Raw genomic sequence first — 10,003 nt, 5'->3', positions numbered from 1 at the left:
TCTGCTACTGAATAATCATCACATAATCAAATCATCACAGGACGGGGAAATATACAAAATATTATATGAATGTATAATATTTTATTTTGAAGAAAAAAAAACAAAAAAAACATCGTTATCATGAATGAAAATGGATACATTTATCAATATTTGTTAAATTCCACATCAAATGAAACTGACACAACTCTCATCTCCCATAATGCATTGCTCGTTTACCACCAGCTGCCAGCTGAGTTCTTCACCAATGCAAGTAAACTACGAGATGCCCTTTTTGGAAAGGGAGCACCCCTTCAGCTTACTTTATTAATTTCAATAAGGTAGGTAAAATAGTTAGTTGATTTACAACTATTTCTCAATATAAGGGGTCCTCGGCAACATGTTTGTTATAACGCATGTTATTATGGATGAATAGCGAGCTAACTCCAGCTAGCTAGCTAGCTAAAGTCGGGTTGTCAACACAGTCGCTGGCTAACGTTAGCTGTGGTTAAATTGCGGCTTTGTTTACACACTGTTTACAAAGGCCTGGATGCAAGTAGCTAGCTAGCCACTAGCCAGCTAGTGCTACCATCATCAGTGTACTCACCTGCAGCAAGGAACGACGAAGGGTAGGTACGGGTACTACGTTGAACGGGCAGCTCCCATTTCTAGTAACGACGTTAGACAGAGATAGAATACATTTCGGAATTATTATCTCGAAATGTTATCACGCAATGCGACCTTACATTTTGTAGACTGAATTTGCTGTCACGAGTTGCAAATTAAAAATCATCAATAATAATATTAATGCTTGGTTTAACGATACATTGTTGTTATAGTGATGCAGTAATACTACAGATGTAGGATCTTAATTTGATCACTATTTTGTAGCTGAGAATTTTGCTGCACAGCAGGAAATACAAACATAATAGTGTATTCGAGGTTTAAATAGGCTTCTAAAGTTTGTAATTTAGCTTTAAAATGTCAGACAGGATTTGCCCAAACGAAAAATGTATCACTCCCTACAAAACATGTCCATTAATTATAATCCACATAGCTAATAATTCACATTTCCTGTTGCTTCACGATTATGTTTCTTCTGTAGCAAACTGCCTCAAATTAAAATCCTACATCTGTTGCTATTATGTAGAAAAGCTGCTTTTGAAATTCTGCCCTATGTGGCTTGTGAAAGTATTCACCCCCTTGGCATTTTTCCTATTTTGTTGCCTTACAACCTGGAATTAAAATCGATTTTGGGGGGGTTTGTATCATTTGATTTACACAACATGCCTACCACTTTGAAGATGCAAAATAAAAGAAATTGTGAAACAAAGAAGAAATAAGACAAAACAAACAGAAAACTTGAGCGTGCATAACTATTCACCCCTCCAAAGTCAATACTTTGTAGAGTCCCCTTTTGCAGCAATTACAGCTGCAAGTCTCTTGGGGTATGTCTCTATACGCTTGGCACATCTAGCCACTGGCATTTTTGCCCATTATTCAAGGCAAAACTGCACCAGCTCCTTCAAGTTGGATGGGTTCCGCTGGTGTACAGCAATCTTTAATCATACCACATATTCTCAATTTGATTGAGTTCTGGGCTTTGACTAGGCCTGTCACGGTTCAGACAGACGACAAGAGGACCACAATTGCGTCACACCAGAAAGTTTATTTAAACTTAAGGGGAAAGGGATGTAGGGAGTGAGTGAAGGCTCCAGGGGTTATCCCGTCCGATGTGCTGGGTCTGTGCCTCCCCCCAGTGGCAGCGATGCGTCCGATGACGCCGGTGGTTGGTGGTCCAGAAGTCCTGGGGGGGGGAGGAAACACAGACACAACGGGGCGGAATGAAACCAGGCAGCAGTACAGTTCAAGGGAAATCCAAAATACGTAGTAGCAAGGCAGAAGGCTGGTCAGAGTTACCGGGATTGAAGAGTAGTCAGGAGTCGTAATGGCAGAAGCAGGTCTGGATCTCCTGAGGCAGAAGAGTATCCAAAACCAGGCAGGTCCGGGGTCACAAAACCAGGGTGAGCCAGAAGCGCGAGCAAACAGGTTCGGGTGTGAGCTTTGCAGACGATCTGACACAGGAGAGCTGAAAGACAGGGCTATAAATACTGGGAGAGGTTAGTGGATAATGCAGCGCAGCTGGCAGAGTAATTAGAGCCGAGCAGAGCAGGGACAGGTGGAGCTAGTTAGGCTGAGTAGAGAGAGAGTGGTGAGCAGAGTGGAAACAACTTAAGGTGGTAACCCAGTGGAGTGAGAGGGCTCATGACAGAACCCCCCAAGGGACGGCCCCAGAAGTCCCAAGAGCAACACCACGCCGGGCGGGAGGGGGGAGCCGGAGGAGGGCTAGAACTCCTCCGAACGGTCCGAGCGAACGTCCTCATCCTCGGAGGAAGCCGGAGGGCCGTGGTCGGGAGATGGGACAGGTCCCGAGACAGGATCAGGCACAGGACAGGAAGCCGAGCGGGCAGGACGGTTAGAGACCCCTCTGGGGCGGCCCCTACGGATTGCAGGTTGATCAGGATGCCGTTGGTGGAAAGCGGTGATGAGAGTCCTATCCACAATCCGACTAGCTGGCACCCAGGTCCTTTCCTCAGGTCCATAGCCCTCCCAGTCAATGAGGTACTGGAGACCCCTACCCCTCCGTCTGGACCGAAGCAGGCGGCGGACGGTGTAAACCAGACCACCATCGACGAGCCGTGGAGGAGGAGGACAAGGCGCAGCAGGGACCAGCGGACTCCTGGGCACAGGCAGGGGCTGCAGCAATCCGGCTGGGGGCTGGCAGGACGACTTGTGTTGGTTGCAGATGGGGCAGGCTTGGGACGAATTCCCGGTACATCCTTCCTCAGAGAGGGCCACCAGAACCTCTGGGCGAGCAGGTTGTAAGTGCGGGTGGAGCCAGGGTGACAAGCTAGGCGGGAGTCATGTCCCCACTGAACGACCTGGGACCTCAGGTCTTCGGGGGACAAAAAGGCGGTCAGCTGGGCAAGTGCTGGGACCTGGCTGGTTACGGAGAGCCTCCAGCACCTGTTCCTCAACAGCCCAGGTCAGAGCTGCAACGATGCAGGGACTTGGCAGAATCGACACAGGGTCCTTGGAGGGGTCAGGAGCGGAGTTAGTAGGTACTGGCCGAGGGGGGTAGTGCGGCGGCAAGCAGGCAGGTTCGGTGGCAGTCCTCTCCCCACTCCCTGATCACCCCGGTCACCCAGTCGAGCTGAGGGTTGTGCCGGGCGGAGCCATGGGTAACCCAGGATGAGGGGTTGGCCTGGAGAGGGGAGCAGGTGAAACTGGATAGTTTCTTGATGGTTTCCGGACAGACCCATCGAGACCGGGGCCGTGACATGAGTGACCGATCCGAGTAAGTGTCCGTCCAGTGCCCGGGCAGGAATAGGAGGTGTCAAACGGAGGTTCTCCAGTCCCAGTTGGCGTGCCAGCTTGATGTCCATTATGTTGGCTTCGGCGCCAGAATCCACCAGAGCAGCCAGGGTGTGAGTTGAGTCAGGGAGGCGGAGGTGAACTTGCAGCAGGGGTTTGCGGTCGGAGGACTGGATGGTCATTGAACTCAACCGGACTCCCCCTATGCCCGGTGAGCTTCGGCCCTTTAAAGGGCAGGTTACCACACGATGTCCATCACCTCCACAATAGAGGCAGAGGTTTGAGGTGAAGCGTCGCTGGCGCTCTGCAGGAGTGAGAGAGGCTCGCCCAATCTCCATAGGCTCAGACTGATCAAGCTGAACTGGGTGAGTGGCAGTAGATGACAGGAGCCCAGTCGGATCTCTCCGAATGCCGGTAGTAGGTGGACCTTGGCGCCCCCTCTCACGACGACGGGTCTGTATCCTTCTGTCGATCCTGACAGTCAGTGCGATGGCTTCATCAAGAGTGGAAGGCAGTTCATGGGAGACCAACTCGTCCTTGATATAGTCAGCCAAACTATGGAAGAACGCGTCCACCAACGATGGTGTGTTCCAAGAACTTCGTCTAGCCAGGGTTCGGAAGTCGATGGAATGGTCTGCGACTGTACGTCTGCCTTGTCGAATACTGAACAGTTCACGAGACGCCTCTGCGGTTGGTGAATCCAGGTCAAACACCTTCAGCATCTCCTCGGCAAACCGGTCGAAGGTTGCACATGCGGGGGGTTGACGTTCGAACTCTGCTGTTCCCCAGAGTCGAGCTCGGCCCGTCAGGTGAGTGATGGCATACCCAACCTTAGCCCCTCCGTGGCGAAGGTCCTTGGCTGCAAGGAGAACTGAAGTCGGCAGCTAGTCAGGAATGGCCGGACCTGGGTAGAATCGCCGTTGAACCGCTCGGGGTTTCCAATCTTGGGTTCCGGAGCAGCGGCTGCAATGACCGGGGCAGGTAACTCGGGGGCAGGGCTGGTGGGCAGACTGGCTGGGGTCAGGTTGGTGAGGAGTTGAATGATCATGGCGAGTTGTTGTTGCTGCTGCTGGGACTGCTGCTGGTGCTGCTGGAACTGCTGATGCTGTTGGTAGCCGGCCTGAAGCAGAGAGGTGATGTCGCCGCTCATGCGGCCTAGCTCTCTCTCCCAGTGTGTTCCAGGCGTAGCATGGCGGTGGGTTGCTCAGGTTCTTCGGTTTCCATGTCGGGGGGAAGTGTGCGCTGAGTCCATAAGGGTCAGATCGTACTGTCACGGTTCAGACAGACGACAAGAGGACCACAATTGCGTCACACCAGAAAGTTTATTTAAACTTAAGGGGAAAGGGATGTAGGGAGGAGTGAAGGCTCCAGGGGTTATCCCGTCCGATGTGCTGGGTCTGTGCCTCCCCCAGTGGCAGCGATGCGTCCGATGACGCCGGTGGTTGGTGGTCCAGAAGTCCTGGGGGGGAGGAAACACAGACACAACGGGGCGGGAATGAAACCAGGCAGCAGTACAGTTCAAGGGAAATCCAAAATACGTAGTAGCAAGGCAGAAGGCTGGTCAGAGTTACCGGGATTGAAGAGTAGTCAGGAGTCGTAATGGCAGAAGCAGGTCTGGATCTCCTGAGGCAGAAGAGTATCCAAAAACCAGGCAGGTCCGGGGTCACAAAACCAGGGTGAGCCAGAAGCGCGAGCAAACAGGTTCCGGGTGTGAGCTTTGCAGACGATCTGACACAGGAGAGCTGAAAGACAGGGCTATAAATACTGGGAGAGGTTAGTGGATAATGCAGCGCAGCTGGCAGAGTAATTAGAGCCGAGCAGAGCAGGGACAGGTGGAGCTAGTTAGGCTGAGTAGAGAGAGAGTGGTGAGCAGAGTGGAAACAACTTAAGGTGGTAACCCAGTGGAGTGAGAGGGCTCATGACAAGGCCATTCCAAGACATGTAAATGTTTCCCCTTAAACCACTCAAGTGTTGCTTTAGCAGTATGCTTAGGGTCATTGTCCTGCTGGAAGGTGAACCTCCGTCCCAGTCTCAAATCTCTGGAAGACTGAAACAGGTTTCCCTCAAGAATTTCCCTGTATTTAGCGCCATCCATCATTCCTTAAATTCTGACCAGTTTCCCAATCCCTGCTGATGAAAAACATCCCCACAGCATGATGCTGCCACCACCATGCTTCACTGTGGGGATGGTGTTCTCGGGGTGATGAGAGGTGTTGGGTTTGCGCCAGACATAGCGTTTTCCTTGATGGCCAAAAAGCTCAATGTTAGTCTCATCTGACCAGAGTACCTTCTTCCATATGTTTGGGGAGTCTCCCACATGCCTTTTGGCGAACACCAAACGTGTTCGCTTATTTTTTTCTTTAAGCAATGGCATTTTTCTCTTCCGTAAAGCCCAGCTCTGTGGAGTGTACAGCTTAAAGTAGTCCTATGGACAGATACTCCAATCTCCGCTGTGGAGCTTTGCAGCTCCTTCAGGGTTATCTTTGGTCTCTTTGTTGCCTCTCTGATTAATGCCCTCCTTGCCTGGTCCATGAGTTTTGGTGGGCGGCCCTCTCTTGGCAGGTTTGTTGTGGTGCCATATTCTTTCCATTTTTAAATAATGGATTTAATGGTGCTCCGTGGGATGTTAAAAGTTTCTGATATTTTTTTATAACCCAACCCTGATCTGTACTTCTCCACAACTTTGTCCCTGACCTGTTTCGAGAGCTCCTTGGTCTTCATGGTGCCGCTTACTTGGTGGTGCCCCTTGCTTAGTGGTGTTGCAGACTCTGGGGCCTTTCAGAACAGGTGTATATATACTGAGATCATGTGACAGATAATGTGACACTTATTTAACTAATTATGTGACTTCTGAAGGTAATTGGTTGCACCAGATCTTATTTAGGGGCTTCATAGCAAAGGGGGTGAATACATATGCACGCACCACTTTTCTGTTATTTATTTTATAGCATTTTTTGAAACAAGTAATTTTTTTCATTTCACTTCACCAATTTGGACTATTTTGTGTATGTCCATTACATGAAATCCAAATAAAAATCAATTTAAATTACAGGTTGTAATGCAACAAAATAGGAAAAACGCCAGTAGGCTTGAAGTTTGCCTACTGAATAACCTCAGAGTATGGGCTTACCCGTCTTTATGACTGTATTTGTCTTACAGTTATGGAGCTGTCATCTCAAGACCCTCTTCCTATGGCTTTGGATCTCTCAAAGAGATGTGGGAAGAGTCATCTGAATCCCAGGACCACAGAGGTTCTGGACCTGATGAAGAAGCCCAGATGGCACAGCATCACTGACGACCATGTGTCCATGCCCTGCATGCAGCTCCTCTCTGAGAAAACACTAACAGACACAGGTGTCAGACTCTCCTACGGGACTAGGACTTGTGTTCGTTCCCCCCTTTTACATAATGGTATGGACAGAAGCTTACGGGACTCAGGGTTGTACGAGCCACACCCTACAGAGAGCCTAAATGCAGAGAGCCCCATTTCTGAAAGTATTGAGGGAGAAGAGAGTCAGAGTGACTCTGATGTCATTTTGCTTGTTTCCAGTTCTAAGGAAGCACCCTCACCTCAGGACTATTTAGACAGGGGATCTGTTAGTCCCTTAGTGGATTCTCCGTCCCCTGGCGCTGTCTCTTTGGGTGAAGCTAAAGGTTGTTTTCTACTGCCCCAGACACTGAGTTCACCCAGTCCTGACAATACATACTCAGAGGATTCGTCTGAAAGCACAGAGGAGATGTCGGTGAACGCAAAACCTGTTCTTAACTTGTCGGAATTAGCTGCTTTGTATGGGAAATCTGTCAGTTCTCCTGTGGATATCTCAAGTGATGATAGTGATGTCATTGAAGTTCCCATCACCAATGAAAAGAAAAAGATTCCCAGTTTACCTGTTGATGTTCAGAATGAGAAAAGGCTGACAGGTGAAGCTAGTAATGTTGTAAAAAAAAGCCTTTCTCCACATTCTAGAACAATACAGCCTGGGGTCAGCTCTCAGAAACCCACCAACAATGTCACTCGCCATCATTCAAAAATCCATACCAAAAACTTGAGTAGAATATTATCCAAGGAACATTCTGTCGACACAATGGACTCAAAGGAGAAGTCATCTAGTTCAGAGGATGAGTCTTGGTTACAGCCAACTGTCTACCTGTACAGGTGTGTAGTAGATTCTGATGACTCTGATGTGGACCGTCGGACAGTTCGACAGGACCCCTCTGAGAGCCTACGTTCCTCTAGAAGGCCACAGAGAGGATCATCACCTGCTACAGAGTCAAGGCCCAAGGCCATACATGTGGAAGACATCCAACAGGAGTGGACAAAGCCCTCTTCACCCAGGAGCAAAAGGTCAGGAACCAAGCAGAAAACCCACCAGAGAAGCCCAGCAAAGCAGGCCTCAAGTAGTAGAAAGTCAGCAGCAAGTAAAACAAAACGAAGGAGGGAGAAACACAAACAAGCTGGCTCATCCTCCATGTTCTCCCATGAAGAGGCAGAAATCAAGCTGAAATATGCAAACTACAAGCAGGACAAAAGGGCCAATAAATCAGAGAACTTTTGCCCTTTTGTCCACATGGAGCAGAGAGAGTACTCTGCTTGTACAGTGATCAACGATCAGCAGGAGGAAAAGGATGTGAGGCAGAACAAAGGACAGCAACAACAACCAACTGGGTCTGGGTCTTTGTCTGGTGTTGTTCCTAAGACGTCTTGTTATCGTCTGGGTCGCCTCAGCTCAAAGAGTAAGTGTCAGCCCCTAATGGTGTGCTGCCTGTGTGGTGGGTCTGCTAATGCTGTGGGCCTAGGGGACCTTCACGGGCCTTACTATCCAACTGGACCTGCTTTGGAGGAACAAGGCAAACAGCAGGCCCAAAAGGAAGAACACAAGGACAGTGAACTGTCTGTAGATTGTAAGATAGGCCTATGTGGTCAGGTAGAGAAGAATGGGTTACATGAACTGAGCAATGTGCCTAGAATAGACGCTGTAGATGACTGCTGCATCATTGTCAGTGATTGTGAAAGCTCCACATTGTCTTCAGCTAAAAAGCTCAGAACAAACGGCTGCGTGGTGGACGGCCACAGTCCGCCAGTGGTGCCCCACAACACCAATGAATGCTGGATCCACGAGGACTGTGGCATATGGTCCACAGGTGTTTTCTTAGTTAAAGGAAAGCTCTACGGCTTGGAGGAGGCTGTTAGGTTCGCCCAAGAAACAGTGAGTCAAATTCAACGCTACGTCTTTGTTCGAGATAATGTGCATTTGTGCTTGCGTATTTCGAGTGCAACATAGAGAAGAACATAACAGAAAATATGATCATGTTACTGTGTCTGCTAAATCAAAATGCATTGGTGTCTTCTGACATTCCTGAAATGCATATGTAGCTTCAGTCTGCCTCACTTTATCAAAATATGTAAACAAGGTCAAACTGAAGTAGCTCACATAGACAGAGGACCATTATGCTTGTGAATAGGTAACACACAATGCCTTACTCCTTCACTGTGTCCTTGGCCTCTCAAATTACAGTTTGTTTCTTCTCCAGGTGTGTTCCACATGCCACGCAGCAGGTGCAACCATGGGCTGCTTCCAGAAAGGGTGCCCCAATAAGTACCACTACAGCTGTGCAGCTCAGTCAGGTCGGAAGCTGTCCTGCTCTGCCTATGTACAATTATGTCAATGAAGAATCATTGTGTTGACTAAGTGCTTTATTTTCAATCTATCTTTGCAGGCTGTGTGCTTAATGAAGAAAACTTCTCCATGAGATGTCCAAAGCACAAGGTAGCTGTAACAATTGTCCTTCCAGCAGTACCTGGTAAAAGAATAAGTGCAAGATGTTTAAGGAAATATAAATACATTTGTGAATAGCTATCTTACTAACTCCTCAGTAAAAGGCACATGACAGTAATGATTAATAAATGGTGAGCAAACGGTTTGTAAATGCCTTATAAATGGTTTATTATGGATCCTTAAAATAAAGTGTTGCCTAAAGATCATTACTTTTGATCTGAGATCTAGGCTATTAGCGCAGTGTTTCTAAAATATTGCACTTTTTTACTTTCCAGAATAAATCATTCAGAGGTGTGAACATGCCAGACAACAGATGACAGGAGAGAAGGAATTGGCCACCATGGAAGGTATGTGGTTTTCTATGCCCTTGACATGTTACATTCATCATTTGAGACCAGACGGTTTCAAATGTACAAACTTTAAATGTGTGTCCTTTGGAAGGACTCTGGGGTTATTTGTAAATAGAATGGTATTTAGTCATTGATGCTCATCAGTCAGACTGTGAGAGATCTGTGTTAGAGCTTGTTTTAGCGTTTGGAACAAATAACTTCCCTAATAGTGTGTTGATTTGATTGTTTTCTCCTCTCTTGTTAAATACACTAATTAAGTTGAGCATCTTTACCCACAGTATGTTAAAAACAGGCCTTAGGGTAAGATTTCACTATTGTTCAAAGTGACATCAAACTCAAGCAAGTTCGTGTCAATGATCCTCTAGAGCAGTAGTTCCCAAACTGGGTCGGGACCCACTTGTGGGTTGCGGCAGGGGTCCAGGTCGGTCATGGGATGACATTTTTTATCCATTGCATTTATTTGTTATTTGTTTGGGCTAGAAAAATGCTTTGTGTACATTTAAATGACTAAAACCAAATAGAAAA

At 48.0% G+C, this 10,003-nt stretch overlaps 1 protein-coding gene across 2 annotated transcripts; it reads left to right on the top strand.

Annotated features, from left to right (window-relative positions):
- Positions 1-216: 216 nt before the first annotated feature.
- Positions 217-9,977, top strand: LOC121560422 (transcription factor 20). Of its 2 annotated transcripts, XM_041873409.2 has the most exons (6): positions 217-317; positions 521-605; positions 6,511-8,558; positions 8,884-8,977; positions 9,070-9,119; positions 9,404-9,977. In XM_041873409.2, the coding sequence occupies exons 3-6, from the start codon at positions 6,513-6,515 to the stop codon at positions 9,443-9,445; spliced, it is 2,232 nt and encodes a 743-aa protein (XP_041729343.1). In that variant the 5' UTR covers positions 217-317; positions 521-605; positions 6,511-6,512; the 3' UTR covers positions 9,446-9,977. The 2 variants fall into 2 exon arrangements, with proteins under 2 accessions (XP_041729343.1, XP_041729342.1); XM_041873408.2 differs by lacking the exon at positions 521-605.
- Positions 9,978-10,003: the final 26 nt, after the last annotated feature.

The sequence above is a fragment of the Coregonus clupeaformis genome, unplaced genomic scaffold (assembly GCF_020615455.1).
Source record: "Coregonus clupeaformis isolate EN_2021a unplaced genomic scaffold, ASM2061545v1 scaf0461, whole genome shotgun sequence".
In the NCBI taxonomy this organism is placed as follows: domain Eukaryota; kingdom Metazoa; phylum Chordata; class Actinopteri; order Salmoniformes; family Salmonidae; genus Coregonus; species Coregonus clupeaformis.
Note: the sequence above shows the minus strand (reverse complement) of the source record. Positions and strands in the feature narration are given on the sequence as shown.

What these genes read in the sequence shown, in the direction of transcription:
- LOC121560422 (XM_041873408.2), top strand. Translation starts at nt 6,513, where the DNA reads ATGGAGCTGTCATCTCAAGACCCTCTTCCTATGGCTTTGGATCTCTCA. An exon ending in TTAGGTTCGCCCAAGAAACA is followed by an intron (nt 8,559 to 8,883) that starts GTGAGTCAAATT and finishes TTTCTTCTCCAG; the next exon opens with GTGTGTTCCACATGCCACGC. An exon ending in TGAGATGTCCAAAGCACAAG is followed by an intron (nt 9,120 to 9,403) that starts GTAGCTGTAACA and finishes TTTACTTTCCAG; the next exon opens with AATAAATCATTCAGAGGTGT.